General features: G+C 56.0%; 1 protein-coding gene across 1 annotated transcript; it reads left to right on the top strand.

Moving 5' to 3' along the window:
- The first annotated feature begins 19456 nt into the window (after positions 1-19456).
- NPBWR2 (neuropeptides B and W receptor 2) lies at positions 19457-20623 on the top strand. Its single transcript, XM_036084674.1, is given in 3 exon segments — positions 19457-19505; positions 19729-20439; positions 20442-20623. Coding segments are annotated over 3 exon segments (942 nt in total).
- Positions 20624-22901: the final 2278 nt, after the last annotated feature.

Here is a 22901-nt window from a genome sequence, read left to right as displayed (position 1 = left end):
CTTGATGAAAAATGTTTATGGTGCAATTAGCAGCTGTGCCATAAATAAAAGTTTAACTGTGTTTATTATAAACTTGTTGAGCCACAGGAAACAGCTCCATGATTGAGCCAGCCTTTAATGCTCTGTGTACTGTGTGAGACGTTCTCTGTATGATGCATAATTAAGTGTGCTCTCAGCCTCAGCGCAAGAGGCCCATTCTTCAGCCCTCCAGCCCTCTCTACTCCATGCCTCCCTGCCCAGCCCTGTTCTGACTGTCTACCTGACCCCGGAAGCCTGGATGGAGAGGACGTGACCCCTCCTTGGGCCACACATTGCCTCTACTGTCCGGATTCTGCGGTATGATGCGTGTCTCCACCTGACCCCAGGTTCCCATGAGTGTCATTTTTTTTTAAGATTTATTTATTTATTTATTTATTTGAGAGAGACAGAGAGAGAGAAAGTGATAACAGAGGTAGAGGAAGAAGCAGGCTCCCCGCTGAGCATGGAGCCCGATGTGGGGCTTGATCCCAGGACCCTGGGATCATGACCTGAGCCGAAGGCAAACGGTCAACCAACTGGGCCACCTGGGTGCCCCCACAAGTGTCATTCTGAGACCACGTGACTTGCTTGGCACCAGCCCACCTTGAGGCCAGAAACTGAGCACCTGCCTCACCCCTGACCCTCCCAGTCCTCTCCAGATGCCTTTGTCCTGGACTCTTTCCCTTCTCTTCAGCTCCTCCTGCTACAAAATTCTGCCTGGAACACTCAGAGTCCCTCTGCCGAGCCCCACCTCCACCTGCTCACTCCTCCACCACCTGGGGGTAAATGCCCTTCGGCATGCTGCCTTTTCATCTCATCTCCCATAATATGTTTTAGGGGTTTTTTTAAGCATGAAAATGTTCAAAAATAAAGACAATGAGAAACACTTGGGCCTTCACCATCCTTCCTAGAGGGAGCATCTCTAAAATTGGCTTGTGTCATCTCTCTGCACGCTTACATACACATCCAAGGACAATGCACAACCTTCTTTGCAGATTACAGTAATGTGATCACAAACAAAACCTTTTGCAGCTTCCTTTTGTTGCTCAACATTATTTTTGAGGTGTTTCAGAGTTGATTTGGCTGGTTTTAACCCGTGTGGAATTATGATGAATGAGTACACCACACGTCTGTATTTTCCCACTGAGGGACACGCAGGCCCACTATTTTGTCATGACATGTACATTTTCAGTGACCCTGTGTCCTTGCTGCTGGATGCCTCGCTGATCCTCGCTGCTACGGATGACGCCCATGCCTCAGATCCGTTTCTCCAGGGCTCATGCTGGTCGCTCTCTTGCCACCGCATAAAGTTCACCACTTCGCCTCTATTCACCTGTCTTCAGAGTATCTGAGCTTTTGGTTTTGCCAGCTTCTTATGCTTTCTGGGTGACTAGGGAGGTTGGGTGTCTTTCATACTATTTGGGGCTGTAGTGACTCACGGACAAGCAGGAAGCACCACACACTCAAGTTCCCAATTTGGAAGCCAATGACAGAACTTCAGGATGGTCTTCAAGGGCAGGACAGGCTTCTCCTGGGTCTTGCTCCCAAGGACCTCTGAGCCTGGAACATTCTCCATGCAAGACAGCTATGCATCATGCCCTTCACTCTCAGGAAACCCACTGTCTGCTGCCCCACCCCAGGACGGGTTGTGAACATCGTGCCGTCCTGCTTCTCCTATGCAGCTCGGCACCGTAGGGCCACTTCTGTGGAGAGAGATGGAGGCAGCACACAGGGTCCCCCAAGCCATTTCTCCATTCCCACTCGTGCACACCCCCTGTTGCCCTTTGTTTCTGTTTGGCAATGATTATTTTATTGATTTATAAACATTTCCACGTCTCTGGGAATAAACCTTGCTGGCTGCGAATGTTACAACCCTCCACATGCAGCTGGGGCTCCTCACTTTCCTTCAGCCATGCCCCTTTGCACCTCAACCCCAGAACCTGAACAGCTTGCTGCCTGGGCCTGCTTCTGCTTCCCTTGCCCACACTGTGGGGTTCTGGGCCTCCGTCCAGGACCCACCGCTCCTCCCCCAGCCTCACCTCACGCCTTACAGCACTTTCCTGCTACGTGCTTGAGACATGTGTTGGGTGTTTTTTAGAATCCAACCTGGAAAATAAGGAAGAAAAGCCCCTTTTGGTGTCCTGAGTGTGATTTCCCATGGCTATCTCCCTGCACACTCCACAGAAGGCTGCAGTACAAGATCTTTGTGTTGTATCTGTCTGTCCCACTGGGCAGCCGTGGGGGGGGGGGGGAGCTGGCAGGAGACCTCAGAGTGGCAGCCTCTCCCGGGCCGTGAAGAGAGGGAGGTGGAGAGAGGCCTTGGGTTTGCAGACTGCTGAGCGTGTCTGAGGTCCACAGGGCAGAACTTAGACGCCTGCAGAGGAGAGAGGGAGTCCTGCAGGGAGGGCACCTCCTCCCCAGCCCAGCCACACCCCCCCCACCTCCTCACTGACTCCTTGTAGACCTTCCCAAGTGCGGTTCCTGGCACCTGCACCAGCCCTTCCACACCCCCATTCCTGCTCTCCCTTTCCTTTTTGGGCCACAGACACATCTTCCAGGCATGTCTGTCCCCCCAGAGTGTGGGCTCTGAACACAAACACTGCACCTGCTTGTAGGTAAATACATTTCTCTCCAGTCCTGAATGGCTCCCTGGCCCATAGGTGCACCTTGCCTTCCCTCTACATGGCATCTTCTGTGGGGCTTGAGGTGGGGACAATCTTGGGTGTAAGGACAGCCAAGGCCACGCCATCCCATGCCTTGTCCAACCAAGGGTCAGAGGAAGGCCCCCAGCACCCAGTCAGAGGGCCACCAAGCACAATTACCCAATAAGCCTGAGAATGATGGTAGAAAGGTGAACTGTCCCTTTAATTTCTTCCCAGGCAAAGCCTCCAGACTACAAAACAACATTTTAATTTAAATTCTGATTCCACATTCATTCACCGAGCAGCTCTGAGCAGGGATTTCATTAAAGGCTTTAATAGATTTTATAGGACTTGTCACATCCGGAAAGGTGATGGAGCAAATGCATTTTCTCTGCCTCCAGAATTTCAACAACGGCTCAGAAAACAAATTTACCATGAAAATGCAGAGCAGTCCAGCCTTGTACAGACAAGGAGAAATGACCTCACTCCAGGTGAGCAGAGCCCTGGCAACCCTCCCTGTCTTCCACACGTGCTCGGGCCCCGGCCACCAAGGGAACCGCAGGATGGGCAAGACCCAGGGTGTACAGAGGATTTTGCCAGGAACAGGGAAACGAGGGGTCTCAGATGGCCCAAGTCCCAGCAGCACCCTGCAGGACCAGGCTGGACGCTTCCTGTGTGAGCTGGTAAGGGTGGTGGGCAGAGCTGCCCTCTACATCCACGGCTCCCTTGGTCTGCGGCAGGGGAAGCAGCTTAAAACTTTGACCTGGCTTCTTTCCCTCTTTCCTGCAGGGCTCCAGCCCCTCAGATGCAGGGGCAGCTGCCTATTAGCTCAGCCACATCAAGAACAAAGACATACAAGCAGGGTGGCTGACTCACCAAGGTTTTCCCAGACTGTCCTGATTTTAAAACTGAGAGCCGTAGAAACCCCGTCATTCAAGCAAACCAGGGTGGTGGGCCACAGGGTCAGGCAAGCAGCAGGTCAGCCCCTCAGCCCACTCCACACTGCACCTGCCTGGGCCCCTAGGGATTCCCCAAATTCAACTGCCATTAGCAGAGCCAATCAGCCCTTGTGCTGGCAGCCCTGTGGGGCAGGACATCCTGTGGGTCCTGGACCCCTTTTGCCAGGTGCCCCAAGAGGAATATCCTGCCAGCTCTCCTCGTCTCCTCGCCTTCCCCTTTGACCTGCCATGGACCATGGGGGCCACCCCTCGCACACCACAGTCCTGGTCTCGGTGGCCCTGTGGCTCCGGCCCCTCCCACACCAGGGTGCAGTCAGCAGCGGCTCCTGCAGGACGACAGCCAAGCCCCTCCCTGGGGCAGCCTGTGCTGGACCCAAACTCCCACTCCCCTCTCCTAGGTCTGCACAGTCAGGGCTCCACCCACGGGGCCCCACCTACCTGAGCACTGAATTTCTAACAGTCAACGCGAGTGTTTAAGGAACTATCAAAGCACCAAAAATAACTGTTTTAAGAATTTGGCTTTTTTTTAAAGGTTATATTTGTTTATTTATTTGAGAGAGGGGGTGGAGGGGCAGAGGGAGAGGGAGAGGATCTCAAGCAGACTCTCTGCTAAGCGCTTAGCCTGATGCAGGGCTCGATCTCATAAACCGGAGATCAGGACCTGAGCCGAAACCAAGAGTCAGACGCTTAACTGACTGAGCCACCCAGGTGCCCCTTGGCTTTTTTCCCCCAAAAGTGTACAAATAGTCATCCTGAGGAAAATTATCAATGTTTTGGACTTTGCTACACCAATTTATAGTTTAATATTGTTTTAATGTAGAATTTTACGTCAAGAAACATAACTTTTTGGCAAGGGCTTGACCCCTTGCTGAGTGGATGAATGAATGAGGGTGCAACACGATGCACTCGCTGGCCTGTGGGTCCTTGTCTGGGAGGAGGCTGGGGGTCCCTGTTCACACCAATGGCCTCCCTCGCACTGTCCGTCCCCACAGACCCTGCTCCATGCACAGTCCAGCATCATCCTCCCACCACCCCAGAGAGGTCCCGTGAGCTCAGCAGAGACAGCCGGGGCTGGAGAAGCAGATCATGGCTTTGTCCAGAGGGCCACCAGCCCATGATCAGCTCATCCCACACAGATCCTTTCCCTTGGCCTCCAGAGCCTCCTACCCCCAATCCCATCTTGTACCCTAGAGGCTCTGTCCAAGTCCCCTGGGGAGCTCCTCAAAAGCCCCCTTCCCAAGTCAATGTGTTGATTGAATAACTGATTCACCATCTGTGGCTGGACATGCCCAACACCCAGCCTGTCCCACTCTTCATCTCTCCCCTCTGCCCAGAACCATGGTGCCCCTGTTAGCTACCTGCCTCCTGGCTGAGGAGCCCTGCAGGAGACTGGGACTGAGGTGTTTACTCTCACCCACAGGTCTCAGCTCCTGTAGGGTGGCCTTCTCTGGGCCCTCTGGGATTAAGGGTAGACCCCACTTTACTCCAGGTAGTCCCTCTGCCCACACCTTAATCCCCTTATTCAGCTCTCCTCAGTTTCCCAGCTGGATGTGACATGTGTCTCCTACCTGGACCCTAATTGACACAGATCTCCAACTTGGATTTTTATACCAAAATAAATCCTAAATGGACCAAAGATACAGATATTTAAATATAACCATAGAAGTACTAGAAGAAAACATAAGAAGAATATTTTGAGCTCACAAAGCCCAAATTATAAAAAATTTTACTACTTCACGTAGTAAAAATATTTCTATAAGGCAAAACTACTATAAACAAAGACAAAAGTCAAATGACAAATGAAGAAAAATATTTGCAAGTACTTAGGGATAAAGCCTTACTGTGCAAAAAGGCTGTGCAAATCAATAAGACAAAGTCCAACAACACAATAAAAAAATGGGTCAAGGATTACATAATTTATAGAAGGAGAAATTATAATTTTTAAACATATAAAAAGTTGTTCAACTTGACTGCTAGGGGAGAAATGTGATCTCTAACCACGGGGTTTCTCTTTCAAACCCCTTAGACTGGCCAAGATTCAAGGGCTTCTTAGCACAGACATGCGGGGAGAGTGCGGGCGGGACACCTCACAGTGCTGCGGGGCCGGGGTCTAGGGCCAGCTCTGAGGAGGGCAGCTTGACAACAGACCTTCCAAAGTTACAGTTGCACACTCTTGCCCAGTACTTCCAGGGACCCAGCCTAAGCCAAGGCATCGCTGGCCCCACTGTCCATGAGGAAAAGATCAGAAACGGCCTGAATATCCATCCACAGCGCCGAGGCAGCTCCATGCACCATGTGGGGCTTCTTGCAGACACCAGGCCACGTGCACAGGCTCCATGGGAGTGCTCACGTGCACGCGCGCGCGCGCGTGTGTGTGTGTGTGTGTGTGTAGCACAGATCTGCCCTGAAGGGCCCGTGAGAGATTGATGGCAGAACAGATCGCTCTCTGTGGCTGAGAAGCAGGGGAGAGAGGGTTCTTCCTTACTGTGTCCCTCCCTTGTGCATTTTTTTGTTTGAACCATCTACATGTATAACTTATTCCCCTCCTCCAAAAAGGGAAAAGAATGTATTAAAATATTTATATATACTTTTTTAGATTCCCAATCCTGTAGCCAATCCCAGAGGTTCTGACCCTGGGGCCTGGGGTTGGGGACCCCCCCAAGTGACTCTGAGTGTTGGGAGATCAGGCACTGGGGCAACAGTCGCCCCCTCCTTTTGATGCCAGCCCCTCTGAGAGTCTAATGGGAGCTTCTGCCATTCCCAGCACCCCAGAGACGGGTTCCTCCCCCAAGAATCCCTGGAAGCTGTCCGGGTGGGCAAACATGAGGAGACTCTGCCACCCTCTGGCAGATGATGGAGGAGACACAGGCTGGGGGCCCTATTAAACCTGGGGTGGGTTGCTCTGGGGCCACATTCTGTGTGATCCAGGACTCTCTCTGAAGGCCCACGGGGGCACACACTGGATCTGAATGCATCAGTGTGTTTGTCAGGCTTCAGTTAAAAATAAAGAAAGAGGGGCACCTGGGTGGCTCAGTCAGTGAAGCATCTGCCTTCAGCTCAGGTCATGATCCCAGGGGCCTGCTTCTCCTTCTCCCTCTGCCCCTCCACCCCACCCGTGCTCTCTCTTTCTCTCTCAAATAAATAAATAAAATCTCTTAAAAAATAAAAGTAAAGAAAACCCGGGTGCCAGGCCCACCCTGACCTGCCTAGGCAGTGGGGTGCAGTCCTGAGGTTAATACGATTCCACAGAAGCTATTGAAGCAAGCGTCAGGGACCCCTTCCAACATGGCTGTGGACCAAGACCAATGACCCAATGACCCCAGGGAGAAACGTGGCCTGACACCCCCCTGCGGCCCCCAGGGCTCCATTGGGACAGACAGAGCTCAGGCCGAGGGGCCATGAGGACAGATAGTGAGTGACAAGGGTCCCCGCAGGATGTCAGAGAGGACACGACCCCCACCAGGGCACACTGACCCGGGCTCAGGGTTGAGTTTCAGCCTCATCGGATGGGCAGCCCAGCCACAGCCCCAGCAGCCATCCTCACCCTGCCTCCTGGCCCAGCCCGATGCCACAGAACAGCAGCGTACATAGACGGCCCACACTGTCCACTCCGAGGCCTGCTTCCGTACCGCAGGGTCTACGCCGCAGGGCGTCTATACTGCAGCCAGCATGTCCACACTGCAGAGGGTCCTCCCTGCACTACACCCAGGACATCCACCTTGCAGTGCACAGAGTGGAGTGTATCCACCCCCAATGCATCTACACTGCGGGGCACCTGCAGCTCACCCTCCAGGGCACGGCCCCAGGGTGCAGCCACCTGGTGTCTACAAACACATCTGGAGCCACGAGGGCCAGAGCCACTTTCACTGGCATTTGTGGACTGATTGACGAAGTGTCAGCGAGCCAGGACAGACATGCTAATGCTCCACCTTCAACACACAACTCCTGCCCTCCCGTGGGCTGGCCTCTGCCAGCATCCTCTGCAGAATCAAGCGGCCTGCAGAGCTACACGCCCTGCTCTCCGCCCCAGGAGTGAGAACTCACGAAAGTGAGACAAATGGGGCGCCTGGGTGGCCCAGTGGTCAAGCGTCTGCCTTTGGCTCAGGTCATGGTCCCAGGGTCCTGGGATCGAGCCCGGCATTGGGCTCCTTGCTCAGCGGGGAGCCTGCTTCTCCCTCTGCCCCTCCCCCTGCTTGTGCTCTCTGTCTCTCTTTCTCTCTAATAAATAAATGAAATCTTCTTAAAAAAGAAAAGAAAACAAAATCTTGGACGTGAGGATCATAATCTTACCTGGAAAAGTTTATTCTTTAACATTTTTAGAATGATTTGGTTTTTGTCTTTTGTAATTTTTTTCCCAAACGCCTTTAGGAAAAAGTACAAACTCGTCTCCATGACCTCCCCTCCACCCACCTCATTTCCTGGAAGCCTGACCCCTCTATTTGGAGCTCCCGGAGAGAGCGAGCAGCATGGAAGTACTGCCGCAGACTGGGAGGGGTGGGCATGCACAGGGTACTTCAGTCAACAGAACTTTACCCTCTCACAGCTCTGGGAGGCAGAACTCCAAAACCAAAGTGTCAGCAAGTCCACGCTCTCTCCAAAGCCTCTACCTGAGCACACTTTCTTACTCCTTACAGCTTCTGTGGCCTCCAGGGTTCCTCGGCTCATAGACACACATCACCCCAATCTCCGCCTCCATCGTGTGCCACTTGGCACTCTTGTTGTATCTTCTGTGTTTGTGTGCAAATTTCCCTCTTCCAATAAGGATTTGACTCCCGTATGTCCTCACCTTAACTAATCACATCTGCAAAGACCTGACTTTCAAATAAGGTCACATTCACAGGTGCTGGGCATTAGGACTTCAACATTATCTTTTTAAGGGACACAACTCAACCCACACTCATTGATGAAGAAACCAATAAAATGTTACAACCCACTTCAAAGGAAAATCCAAACCACAAACATATATATAGGCAATCAATGAATTGTAGTAAGAGGATGCACCACTGGTCACTACCAAAGAGCAATCATCAGCTGCTTTCCACCAGACAAAATTAATTTGCATTTCAATGAACAAGAACCGTTTGCCTTATTGTCAATTTTCTGCAATTATAGAGCTATAAGATAGTTCAAAGATAATGAAAGACAGAAAATCTGGGAGAGCCAACAGGACACCCAGTAATTTTTTTGACATTGCAAAGTCTTTTTTTTTTTTTTAAAGATTTTATTTATTTATTTGACAGAGAGAGACACAGCGAGAGAGGGAACACAAGCAGGGGGAGTGGGAGAGGGAGAAGCAGGCCTCCCACCGAGCAGGGAGCCCGATGTGGGGCTCGATCCCAGGACCCTGGGACCATGACCTGAGCCGAAGGCAGACGCTTAACGACTGAGCCACCCAGGCGCCCCTCAAAGTCTTTTGACTTACAGTTTATCCTGACAAAATTTCATGCATACACCGAAGTAAAGAGAAGAACACAAGGATTGTCCATGCTTGTCACTGAGCTCTAACAAAGATCAGTTCCAGACCTCTCCCATTCTGTTTATTCTATGTCCACACTCACAAGATTATCTTGAAGCAAATCCCAAATATGATCACATCATTTCACTCATAAATATTTTAATGAGTAGTTTTTAAAGGATTTTAAAGAGAAAGGACATAATCCTACTGGATTTTAGAAAAATCAGTCTGGTTGCCAAGTAGAGAAGGACTGAAGAAATTAGCAGAGGCAGAAAGGAGAACTCCCAGACACCTCACGTATGTGCACACACAACACACAGACTCTGCACCGCACACATGCACACGCCACACCCTGTGTGTACAGCACACGCGTGCACACACTACACTCAGTGCACGCACATGCACGTGCACACACAACACGCTGTGCATAAACACCACACGCGTGCACACACAACACAGTTTATACACCGCACACGTGCACACACAACACTCAGTGCATGCGCATGCACGTGCACACACAACACGCTGTGCATAAACACCACACATGTGCACACACTACACTCAGTGCACGCACATGCATGTGCACACACAACACGCTGTGCATAAACACCACACATGTGCACACACTACACTCAGTGCACGCACATGCACGTGCACACACAACACGCTGTGCATAAACACCACACACGTGCACACACAACAGTTTATACACTGCACACGTGCACACACTACACTCAGTGCACGCACATGCACGTGCACACACAACACGCTGTGCATAAACACCACACACGTGCACACACAACACGCTGTGCATAAACACCACACACGTGCACACACAACACAGTTTATACACCGCACACGTGCACACGCCACACCCTGTGTGTACAGCACACACGTGCACACACTACACTCAGTGCACGCACATGCATGTGCACACACAACACGCTGTGCATAAACACTACACACGTGCACACACAACACAGTTTATACACCGCACACGTGCACACACAACACTCAGTGCATGCGCATGCACGTGCACACACAACACGCTGTGCATAAACACCACACGCGTGCATGCACAACACACAGTTTACACACGTGCTCACAACAGCACGTATACACATGCATATTCTCTTGCCCATCACAGAAGCTCCACACCAGTGTAGGGATGACACGTTCACACAGATCACACAGAAATGTCAAGTCCCCAGGGACCCCAGGTGGCTCAGTCGGTTAAGCGTCCGACTCTTGGTTTTGGCTCAGGTCATGATCTCAGGGTCATGAGATCAACCCCGTGTCAAGGTCCACATCTGGTCGGGCACTCAGTGCTGAGTCTGCCTAAGGATCCTCTCTCTCCCTCTGCCCCTTCCCCCTCTCACATGCACTCTCCCCTCCCCTCTGTCAAATAAATAAATAAATCGTCTTTAAAAAGGGAAAAGAAACATCAAGTCCCCAAAGCCCCTCTGGACACCTCTGGAGCCTTTCAAGCTGCTAAGTCCCTGCTCAGGCCCCCAGGCCCCTGCCTCATCTATTGTCCCTCTGGGCTCCAGGGAGGCTTCCACTGCCTAGAACACCTCCCCACCCTCAAAATACCCCCTGGACCCACTTCTCTGCTCTCTGGAGATGTAAGATTTGGCCACCAGTGTTGCTGCCAGAGCTCTGCACTGCCCCTGCCCAGCTGGAAAGAAAGCCGACTGAAGCATCAGGCAGGGACTTCATTGAGACCTCTCTAGGCAGTTGAGACCGGGTAAGCCCCTCCCCATGGACCCCTCTGCACCTGTTCCATCCCTAGGTCAGCTGGCAGCTGAGGCTCCAGCCCAGGTCTCCCAACATCAGATGTCACCACCTTTCTGCCTTCAAGGGCGCTGGAACCCACAGTTCCACTCCAAGGCAGCCTGCCCCCAGGCCCTGTCTGCCAGTGTCCCGCTCCCCCACCAGCCTGGAGTCTCAGAGGCTGGCCACCTACTGCCACCCTCAACCCTCACATCCACCTTCCATCCAGCAGCCAGAATGATTGCTTCGAAACACAAATGTGGACACAAAACTATCTGCAGCCCCCAATGCCCACAGAGACCCATTAATGTTCTCACTGCAGCCCCGCCTGCCCTCAGCCTCACCCCTCCCCATCTCCAGTCTTGTTTGCTCCCTCTCATGTTCCTCCACCCTCCCCAGGTACCGCTACTCACCCCTAGAAGAACAGCTAAGACACAACCTCTCTCGGAAACCTGCCATGACCCCATCAATGTTGGCCCAGGAAAGATAAGCCACTAGCATGAAAAGATCAACCCCAGAATGGAACTACTTGGGGGTGAGACCCACGTGTCTCTGAATCTTCAGGAACATGCTCCCCACACGGAAGCTCACAGATGTGTTGGATGAGCCACATGCAGTCCTGTCACCAAGTCTGGGGTCCCACCCCTGGGGCCTCTTTCGGGCTTGTCGGGGTTCCAGCGGTCCTGTCTTCTCTGCAGCAGTGCTCATAACTGGCCACTGGGTGTCAGGGTTGGGCTGCATTGCACAGAACCCACTTGGCCTGGGAGATAGAGGGGATCCTGCCCTTGACCCCAGACTTGGGGAAAATAGCTGCCCCTCTTGAGGTTGGACAGAACTAATCTGAGAAGGCCTCTTGGGAGAGGGGGGCTTCAAGGTGCTTTGGGCCAGTAGCTAGCCTCCTGGTTTCCCAGTTCCTTACACAAGCTGATGATCCCCCCACCACACCCACCTCCAGGAAGCCCTGTTCCCCTGAATCTTGCAGCTCATGGCCCCTTAGCAGCCTCCTGTCCCACTCACAGTCGATGTGAGGTCACCATGGGCTCCCAGTGTTCATCTGAGCTGCCCAAGCCCAAGGCTGAAACCCCAGACCGGCTCCAGAGCAGCATGGGCAGGTAGGAATGCAGACTTCTTCCAGCAACAACAGGCACTGGGTCCAACTTGTACAGGCAATGAGCAGAGTCATCAGCCGGCACTATCTCAGCCTAATCCCCTCCACACTCTAAGGCAGGAAAATTATGATCCCAATTTGACAAATGAGGAAGTGGAGGTTCAGAGAGGTTGAGCACCTCACCCTGGGTCACACAGCAAGGACAGCTGGCTCTAGACCTGCACTCCAGACCACTGCCTGGGGGTGTGGACAGAGGCCTCAGGCAGGACCCACCTCCTTGGCCTGAGCCACCAGCTCTGAGGGTCTCCTCAGTGAGAGCGTGAGCTCTGCTCACAGCCACACTTCTCTACCCCTGGGAAGGAGGCAGGGGCCCGAGCTTCCAGCTGCTCCGGCACCTGCCTACAGAGGGCCAGGATCCTGAGGGAGCAGCCGGTGGTTGATACCAGGGCCAGGCCCCAAGTACCCTGCTGTGGGTGATGCGGACGGCAGCAGCTCCTTTGGAAGCTAAACATGTCCTGTCGCACTAGGATTGCAAGCTCATGCTGAAGAAGCCCCGTCAGAGCCTCCTGTTTTCACCTCCAGAGTGGGCCAGGGGTGGTACTGCGTCCTGGGTCATTGTGGGCCAAGAAAACAGCAGTGGTGTTACCTGGCCCACAGTGGGCATTCAGATAAAGCAGAAGGAGGCGGGTCAAGGGAATTAGGAAATGTGCCTGGGCCCTGTGTGGAGGTGGGGGACACAAAGTCATCTTCTGGCGGAGCCCAGGCCTTGTCCCCATGGGCTACACCAGGTGGCCTTCCCTCCAGGGGAAGTACCCTCTCATAAGTACCCTGACAGGCCCCGCGGATAAATGGTCTGTCCAGGGCCAAGGGGTTTCCTGGAGTTCAGAGGTCCAGTTCTAAAACCCAGAGAGGCCCAAGTAAACCGGGACAGCGGGTCACCCTCCATCCCACAAATGGGATGTTGAAGGCCACAGGGTCACAGGTAGGGGGGCATGGGGCTCTTGAGAGAGCACAGCCGAAGTGGACACCAGGTATGACCTGTCTGGACAGGGCTGTCATGGCCACTAGAGAGCCTATAGGTGGGTAGGAGCTGGGCCCTTGCTGACTCACCCAGGGCAGGTGTGGGGCACACAGCGTCCTCCAAGACCTGGCAGCTCCTGGAGCTTCAAGAAGAGGCCAGGTAAGGAAGGACACCCAGGCCTGGGCTCTAGACACAGCCCTGAAGACACAAGTCCTGGGACAAGATAGAGAAGGAGCCCCAGTGAAGCACTTGGAGGGACTCTGCGTACAAGAAGGGAACCCTGATCAGGGCAGCAGGCCACGCTGAAGATAGACCCAGAGCTTTTGCTATGACACTGGGCCCCTGGGCCCCTCATCTCCTCCATCCCCCATCCCCAGGCTGGCCTGGCTCTGCTCCATCTTCAGCTGGGTCTGGGGGTTCCCCGCCTCAGCCCATTCTCCTGACCACTGCCAGGGCAGTAGCAAAAGGCCCCTCCCATAAGCCCTAGACAGAGGCACTAGCCCAGCCCACCTAGGTCGCAGCCTGATCAGGCCCCCAGCACTAAGTCTAGGACCTGGTGCATGCACAGGCCAATGTCAATGTCTGTTACTTGGACCAGCAGAGGTACCAGTGAGCCAAAGTGTGAGTGGAGTCCAGGGCAGCCCCATCAGCAGGAGGCCCAGTGTGGGGCAGGGCCATGGATGGAGTCACCAGGCTGAGGCGCCTCTCTCCACTCCCGGAGGCCCCCTTCCTTCAGCAGCCAACACAACTTGTGGACCAAAGCACCAGGGCCTGCACAGAGGACAAGGATTTGGAGGGAGAGGCCGGAGCCAGCTCCAACACCCCCCAGCTGAGCCCTCCTCCTTCCCCACACTCCCCCTGACTCTGGACTGCTTCCCCCAGACCCAGGCACGGCCCCTCCTCAAACCCCTCCAGCATCCAAACCAGCCCCCTGCATCAGAGCCGTGCAGACACCTGGCCTGCTGGTTTCCTCCACAGCAGGACCGTGGTCACTGGCCACAGAGGCTGAAGAGAAGGCGAGGGTGGGGGTAGAGCCCCTGGGAAAGGTTCCCCCAGATGCACAGAGGAGACCCAGGAGCAGCGACATGTACTGCTGCCACGTGCAGACCCAACGTGGGGCACAGAAGTGTCTCCAGGTGACTGCACATGAGCAAGGGTGAGCAAGATGCTGTGGACACAGGGCAGGATGCACACGTGTGTTCACCTGTGCAGCGAGAATGTGGGCACCAAGCATGTGACCTGGGGGCCCCATGACTGCCCTGGCCACCTTGCCCCATCACTGACGGTCCTTCAGCCAGAGAGGGCCCCTCGCCACTGCCCAGCCTCAGTTACCATCCCAGACAGCCCCACCCACCATCTGGCTCTAAAGACAGCAGGCGGGGCCTGGAATTGACCAGGAGTTTGTGTGAACGTTTGGGGGTGGGGGGCGGAGAGACAGGTGTGTTGAGATCTATGTACTGTGGGAAGGTGTGTGTGGTATGCTTGGTACAGGGCCGCAGGGTCAGCAAAGCTTCTGCAGCAGGCTCAGGCCAGGCTCCATCCTCTGAGCTTGGGGTTGGTGCCAGGCATGTGGGTCGGGGTAAGGGAATGAGCAACCTTGCCCAGCAGGACCCATCATTCTGGCCCTACTAGCTGCCAGCTCGGTCTCGTCCTCCCTGCCCGGGAGTTGGGGAGGCTCCAGGAGATGGGAGGGCCACTTCACCCTGGCCTTACTCCTCCAACCGTCTCACCCCTGCATCATCAATTCACAGACAGAGAGCCTGGTCCAAGGTCAACAGGTCTGGCCTGTGGAGCATCCTATACCCAGCCCCACCTGTGGAAACGGCCGGCTGCCCACACTCCCTGGGACCAGAACCAAGCTGAGCTGTGTGGCATGAGCCCCACATGGAGGCCCAAGGACTGTCCATCTCTAGAGTCTTCCCTCGGCCTGGCCTTCGGGTCTGAATCATGGCTCTGCGGGAGCTGATGTGAGCCTGACTCAACCTTGCCCGCCCACTGAGCTTTGGCATAAACCTGCTGACGGATGGCTCGTTCCTGGGTCCATCTCTGGCCCAGGGTGCTGGGCCACTCCAGGCCCAGGTGGAGGGTGTCAAGATACATCCACACTCTTCCACCCCCAACACGCATATTTACATACACGGATATGCCTGTGACCCCTCCCACTCGGGACACATCAGCGCCTGCGCCCTCCCTCTCTGCCCTGCCCACGCTCTGAGTGACCACAGGAACTCTGCTGGAGGACGGGAGGAGACACCCCTCCACCCCTCTCACCAAGTGCACCAAGACCACCCAGGAGACCACCCCCAAACTTGGGACAGGCCCCCGGGTCCTACCCAGCAGGGCCTGTCTCAGGAAGGAGGGGAAGCTGCCACCCACATCTGCAGCTCCATCTCTACTTGAGTCCCCCATCCCTCCTGATCTGAGTTTCTGGGGGACGGGAAGAAGTAAGCTCTCTGGTAGTGGACCTTAATGACCCTCCCAGGCTGAGAAGGACCTGGGCTGCCTTGGGAAGCCATCAGGCCTCCTTCCTGCTTGGGTGTTTCTCAGCTTGTGTCTGGGGGGGGCAGGGGGGGCATGTGGGCAGGGCAAGTGCCAGAGCCCGGGCAGGCTGTGAGCAAACAGCCTCAAGCCGCGGCCTAGGCTGCCCCAAACCCTGCTTCCCAAAGACCTCAGGTGGGGTTGGTGCTGCCCACAGCTAGATGGACTCTGGATGTTATCCTGTCCTCTGACCTGACTGCCCCTACAGACCCCGAAGACAGGGCTCCTGCAAAGGACCCTCCCCCAGCCTCCTTGGCCTTCTCCACCCCCTCACCTCACAGACCCTCTCCACCTGAGGACCTGGCAGGACCATCCTCCCCTCCTCAAAACTTCCACACAGACAAGAGCCAGTACCCCCAGGAGGGCAGACAAAGCCCCTGGCTCCTTCCTCCCCGAAGGCCTCTCCCTCCCCCGTGACCCTCTGTCCTCCACACACACACTTGCAAGGCCCCTCGGCTGTGCTTCCCCATAGCGTGCCTTGTCCTTGACCACAGCTTACACGGTACTGATGCTTCCCCACTACAGGGTCGGCCCTATGAGAGCAGGAGGTTTCTCTTCTTTGTTCACTGCTGTATTCTTTTGTGGAGCAGACACTGACTCTGAGCCTAGAGTTGGGGTATTTGAGAGTTGACTGAGCAAAAGCCCTTGTAGGACCTCAGTCTGGCTGCCCCAAGGACTTTCCCACCTTCCCTGAGCCGGAGGCCTCCCTCACAGCCTGGCACAGGCACCCCCAAGCCATGACGTCCCCCTCGGCACAGCTCAGTGCCCACTGTTGGGGGAGGGGGAGGCAGCTGGGCGCCCAGTGGCAGGGAGGGAGTCCTGAAGGGGAGGAGCCCCCTCTGTGTAATAAATACAGAGCTCTCTCTGCTTCCCTGGAGAAGTGGGAGAACCTGGTTCCCATCGTAGGGAAATGGGCCCAGAATCATTTGTCTTTTTTCAGTGAACTAAGCTTCTCAGTTACCTGCTGAGAGACGGCTGAGGCCCAGGCACTCTGAGGAGCACTTAACCTGCAGGGCTGCAAGCCACAGGCTGTCCCTGTTCCTGGTGAGCCAGTGAGGGGGACAGCAGGAGAGCAGACAGGCCTGGACTCTAGCCTGCAGGGCAAAGCCCCCGCCCCCACCCACCAGACCCACCTGCAAGGAGCTGAGATGGCGCACAGGTAAGCCCTGTGGGTGTGAGTGTGTGTGTGCGGAAGTGCATGTCTATACGTCTCCATGTGTCCCCACGTGTCTGCAGAGGCCTGTGTCAGTGTGCGTGTGTGTGTGCGCGTAAGTGTGTGTGCGTAAGTAAGTGCGTGTCTGTATGTCCCCACGTGTCTGCAGAGGCCTGTGTCAGTGTGCGTGTGTGTGTGCGCGTAAGTGTGTGTGCGTAAGTAAGTGCGTGTCTGTATGTCCCCACGTGTCTGCAGAGGCCTGTGTCAGTGTGCGTAAGTGTGTGAAGACCCAAGTAGCCACACCCAACGGAAATGACAGTGAGAATAAAGCTATCACGAAGAGGGCGCCTGGCGGAGCCCCACACTCAGCGGGGAGTCTGCTTGCCCCTCCCCCTCGCCTCTGCCTCTCCCCCCATCCCCCACCCCTCCACTCCAGCTCTGTCTCTCAAATAAGTAAAGAAAATCTTTAAAAAATAAATTAAAAGTGTCACGACTGAGCTTGCTCGTTTCTACACTGTCTCAGGGTCCTGACACTGACCCCCCACGGCACTGGTGGGGGAAGAGCTCCCCTGGGCTCTTTGGATCTGCTTCCTCCCGACACGTGAACAGCTGCACGCAGCCATGCACAATCCGTGCTCACCAACACTGACATCACACGCACCCCCTTCCACGGCTCCTCTCCACAGGCTCGCCCGACTCGGTTCCGAACATGGAAACCATTTCCACAAAACGACATTCACGTGATGCCCAACCCACAGGGCAGAACGAAGGGCTGAGGGAGTAAGGGCTGGGGCGTGCGGCCCTGGGGCCATGCTGTTGCAGTGGGGCCGCGGATGAGGTGCTTCTGAAGTGGGTCTTACCTTGAGGGTCCCCTGCCGGGTGGAGGCCCAGCCCTGGAGGGACAGCTGGAGCCCCTGGCTGAGGCTGGCAGGCCCCCACAGCCTGCTGTGCCCACCTCTGGGCCCACGGGAGGGCAGGCTGGTGCCCCCAGACATGGTGGCTTCAGGGCGTTTGGCCAAGTGCCCAGGCTCCTGTCCTGACTCAGGCCATAGGGACACAGGAGCGGCAAGTCTGGTGAGGGAAGCAGGCAGGTGGGGAGGGGGGGGACACCCTGCCGGCAGTGTGCAGCCGTGTCTCCCCAGACTGGAAACATACAGAGCCTCAACGCAGAAGTCATGCTGAGGAGCCAGCCGAGATGGTGCTGGGCAGCAGTCTGGGTGTTAGGATCGAACAAGTCTTTGAGAGTGGTTAGCGGCAGTGGGCAGCTCACGGAGGGACCAGGAGCTGGACAAGAGCCAATCACCTTCTCTCCACAGACTTCCACCACGTGTGTAGTTTTTGCACACGTACGTGTTCTTCTCTCAGCAAAAAAAAAAAGAGAGAGAGAGAGAGAAGTTGGGTTTTCTGTGGGCAACAAATTCTGCTTCCACACAAAGACATCCAGATCCCCCGGATCACTACATGCAGCTGGGACCTATGCAGAGACCCCAGACACAGGCACAGAGTTTACGACAGAAACCACATGCACACATGCACACACACAGGGTCTGGCACAAGACCCGCCAAGGCCCCCTCACACACAGATAAGGGTGCCCAGGTCCACAGAGACCCACAGACAAAAGTACAGACCACACAGACATGCCCCCCCAACAGACCTGGGCCCGCCAGAGGCCCCTGCACTGCATGCCCTCCCACACAGCACATGCGTGTGCACACACACACACACACACACGAGGGCCACCCACTGGAGAATCCACCCAGGCGAGTGAGCACTGCAGCGACCCTGGGGAATCCACTGGAGAATCCACTGGAGAATCCACCCAGGCGAGTGAGCACTGCAGCGACCCTGGGGAATCCACTGGAGAATCCACTGGAGAATCCACCCAGGCGAGTGAGCACTGCAGCGACCCTGGGGAATCCACTGGAGAATCCACTGGAGAATCCACCCAGGCGAGTGAGCACTGCAGCGACCCTGGGGAATCCACTGGAGAATCCACTGGAGAATCCACCCAGGCGAGTGAGCACTGCAGCGACCCTGGGGAATCCACTGGAGAATCCACTGGAGAATCCACCCAGGCGAGTGAGCACTGCAGCGACCCTGGGGATGACGACAGGTGCTGCCGCAGCTTCTGCCCACACTGTTCCCGGAGCTCCGCCTCAACCAGTAGGGTCTGCCTCCCTCCTTCACTGCTCCTTAGCGCTGTCACCGGGCTGCAGACCTTGCCAGGAAGCCAGCTCGCGCTGAGGCTGCTGACCAGGCAGGTCCTAAAAGCCCCCCCAAGACAGGCAAGAGCTGAGTGGGACCCTGGTGAGAGCCTGTCAGTGGGCCTCCCCTCCCTCCTCCACCCCTGCCACAGCCTGCACTGGCCTCCTTCACACGCCCACCAAGGCCACCAACTTGGGGCCACGTGTTGTCAGACAGGTCAATGGGGCGAAGAGCAGGTGGCCCTGAAGAGGGTATGACTGGGAGGGCTCTGGCTTCAGGACCCCTGGATTTGAAGGGGACAGGGGTGAGCCTGGGAGGTGTGTTTGCAAAGGCACTGCCTCGATCCCAGGTAAACTGCGCACAGGTGGGGCAGGACAGGGGGGATGGAGAGAGACCCCGCGTGTCCTCGACCCCGGCAAAATGGCCACAGCCTCTGCCAGAGAACTTGAGGCCACTGCCGTTCTAAGCTAAGAGTCAGATCCCAAATTTCTCTTTGTCTCTTTCTCAGAATCCAGCCCAAGGAGGCCCCTACCCAGACCCCCCCCTCCAAGGCACCTCCACCGGCCCTGGGTCCCACCTCAGGATGCAGGCTGCTGGGCTGGATCCCCTTGAAAGCAGAGGCTCCCCTGGGCGCCTGGGTGGCTCAGCTGGTTGAGCGACTGCCTTCGACTCAGGTCATGATCCTGGAGTCCCTGGATCGAGTCCCGCATCGGGCTCCCTGCTTGGCAGGGAGTCTGCTTCGTCCTCTGACCCTATCCCCTCTCATGTGTTCTCTCTCTCTCAAATAAATAAATAAAATCTTTAAAAAAAAAAAAAGAAAGAAAGAAAGCAGAGGCTCCCCCTTCCAGGCTGCAGTGGGCGCCAACCGCACTTGGGACAATGGCACCAGGCACAACGTCACCCTCCATGAGCCCCTGCCAGCCCTCTATGAGTTCCCGCCAGCAGTGTACTCCGCGATCTGTGCCGTGGGGCTGACGGGCAACAACACAGCTGTCATCTATGTGATCCTGAGGGTGCCCACAATGACAACAGTGACCAACGTGTTCATCCTGAACCTGGCCGTTGCCAACGGTCTCTTCACGTTGGTGCTGCCTGTCAGCGTCACGGAGCACCTGCTGCAGCGCTGGCCCTTCGGGGAGCTGCTCTGCAAACTGGCGCTGGCCATCGGCCACTACAACATCTTCTCCAGCATCTACTTCTCGGCCACCATGAGTGTGGACCGCTCCCTGGTGGTGCTGGCCACCACACAGTCCCGCCATGTGCCCCGGCGCACCCTCCGGGGGGCAAAGATCACCGGCCTGTGTGTCTGGATCGGTGTCACCATCATGGTGCTGCCCTTCTTCGCCTTTGCCGGTGTCTACAGCAATGAGCTACAGGTCACGAGTTGCGGGCTGAGCTTCCCACAGCCTGAGAGGGCCTGGTTCAAGGCCAGCCGCATCTACCTGCTGGTCCTGGGCTTGGTGGTGCCCGTGTGCACCCTCTGTGTGCTCTATGTGCACCTGCTACGTCGGCTGTGGGCCCTGCAACTCCACTCCAGAGCTCTGGGCGAGGCCAAGCGGACGGTGACCACCTGGTCCTGGCCATGCTGGCTGTGGGCCTGCTCTGCTGGACGCCCTTCCACCTGGCCTCCATCGCGGCCCTGACCACAGACCTGCCCCAGACACCACTGGTCATCAGCATCTTCTACGTCATCACCAGCCTCAGCTACACCAGCTCCTGTCTCAACCCCTTCCTCTATGCCTTCCTGTGAGAGCTTCCGAAACAGCTTCTGGAGCACACTCCGGCGCCCAGGGGCCTGAGCACCCCTCCCACCAGAGCCCCAGTGTGTCTGTTAGGAAAAGCGCTGTCGCTTCGGAGGGACGGCCCACTTGTTCACATGCCATCACTATCTTCTCCACACACAGAGAGAAAGACCCACGAAGGCTGGCCACCGCACCTGCAGGGATGACCATGAGCCTGTCGCTTCCCATGGCTGCCTCCTGGACAGCCCCTGGGTGAGGAGCCGCAGGGAGACAGGCCCTGGCCCCACCCTGCTGATCTGACCCAGGCCAAAGTTCTTGGCACAACAGACATCCTGACTCTACTCACCTGCTGAAAGACAGACAGACAGACAACCTCCCTGGATGCTCCTTCCCCGTCCTCCCTGACAACCGTAATCTGGAGGGAAAGAAAGCCGAACTGTCATCTCATCCCAGGGCCACCACTGCATTCCACAACCGGGAACGTCAGGCTGGCTCCTCCCAAGACAGTACTAACAGATGATAAAAGTGTGAGCACCTGGGGCAGGAAAGCCAAGTGTTACTGCAAAAGCCACAGACTCAGTCCTCAAATAAGCCCGCGGAATGCACTCTCATCGCTTGAAACTTGGGTGGCATTTCACCAGGAGGCCTGTGCCCTCTGTGTGCCCTCTCTTGGCCCCCCATGCTTTGGCCCACGCCCCTTTTGTGCCCTCCATGCTGCCTGTGGCCCCCTCATACCCTGCCATAGGACCCAGGGTGCTTCTGCCAGGACCTCTGCACGCCCACCCTCTAGAGAGGGCATCTGTTACTTGGATGGGCTGGTATCTGGACCCCTTTCTCCCTGGGGTATGGGCTGGGGCCTAGATTCATCCAGCAGGAGCTCCATGCTGAACCTCGGGGGGCAGGGTGAGGACACTGAGGTGCTGGCTGCTCAGAGACCATTTTCTGCCAGGAGGGGGGAAGAGGGGGGTCAGGTCCCTGACGACTGGCCCTGGTGGGCCTCAGCCAGGCTCCCACCCGTGGCCCTGTGGCTCCCAGCTGGTTCTATGCCCGGTGCTCTTGCTGTGCTATTCGGAGTCACTGGCACTTCCCAATACCCTCACAGGGGCCCAGACTGGTCGTAGTCCTCATGGCGCAGTGTGTCCACCTGACATGCAACACCCACAATTCACCACCCCGTGAGGTCACCCCACGGTGCATGGCTGCCACCTTTCATATACTCCAGCTTCCCCAGTCACATGGGTCCTTGGAGCTCAGACCCACAACCCTCTCCGCTCTTCTCTCTCAGCCTGAAACAATTCAAATACCGCCTCTGCCCTGTTCTCTTCCCTGACAACACTGTAATCCATTGCTGTATAACAAATTTCCCCAAAACCTAATGGCTTAAAACATTTATTATTTCATAGCTCCTGTGGGTCAAGAATTTGGGAGCAGGTTTGGAGTGGTTCTGGCTCGGGGACTCTGCTGAGGTTACAGTCAGCGGTCGGCGGAGGCTCCGGTCACCTGAAGGCTGGACCGGAGCGGAAGGTGCTGCTTCCAAGGAGGCCCCTGCACGTGGCCCGTGGCAGGAGGCCTCAGGTCCCCACCACGTGGACTCTCCCCAGGGCTGCTGGGGCGTCCTCACCACAGGGCAGCTGGTCCCACAGGGCAAGCAGGTGGAGAGGGAGAAGGAAGAGGAGCCTCCACACCATGTAAGACCGTCTTGGAAGCCATTTGCCACATTCTATTCATTAGAAGCAAGTCACTAAGCCCAGCCCACACGCAGGGGCTGTGGACCTTTTTGAAACCATCACTAACACCCACGTTTCTCCATGGAAGATTCTGGGTCCTGTCTCCTCACTGCAGTGCGGTCATTCCTCTACCAGTAGCAGCCCTAATTACCGCCTCGGCACCGGCCCTGCCCCTGCAAGCTTCCTGAGGAGAGGAGCTGAGACTCTCAACACCCACCTGAGGTGCAAGCAATGTGAGGTGAAAACGAGTGTGTGAACAGGGCGCAGAAGCAACAAAGAGCAGCTGCCTGAGAAGCAGAACAGGGAACAGGAGGGGAGAGGATGGGAGCAGAGGGGCGCGAGAATAAGAGACCTTGTCCCCGTTTGCCCCCTGGCCCCAGCAACACCGGGAACACCATGCTGGGGACCAAGTCAGATCTGGATCAGCCCAGCGGCGCACATATCCCAGCCCCATCCCCACCTCCGAGGGGAGGGAGGGTCCTCGTGCAAGCGTGAGACCCCAAGGATGGGGAGGCACCGGCCAGCCAAGAAGAGGAGAGAGGCGAATCCTCACCAAGAT

This window comes from Halichoerus grypus, chromosome 10 (assembly GCF_964656455.1).
Source record: "Halichoerus grypus chromosome 10, mHalGry1.hap1.1, whole genome shotgun sequence".
Taxonomy (NCBI): Eukaryota; Metazoa; Chordata; class Mammalia; order Carnivora; family Phocidae; genus Halichoerus; species Halichoerus grypus.
The sequence above is the reverse complement of the archived record's forward strand: the minus strand, read 5'-3'. Positions and strand labels throughout refer to the sequence as shown.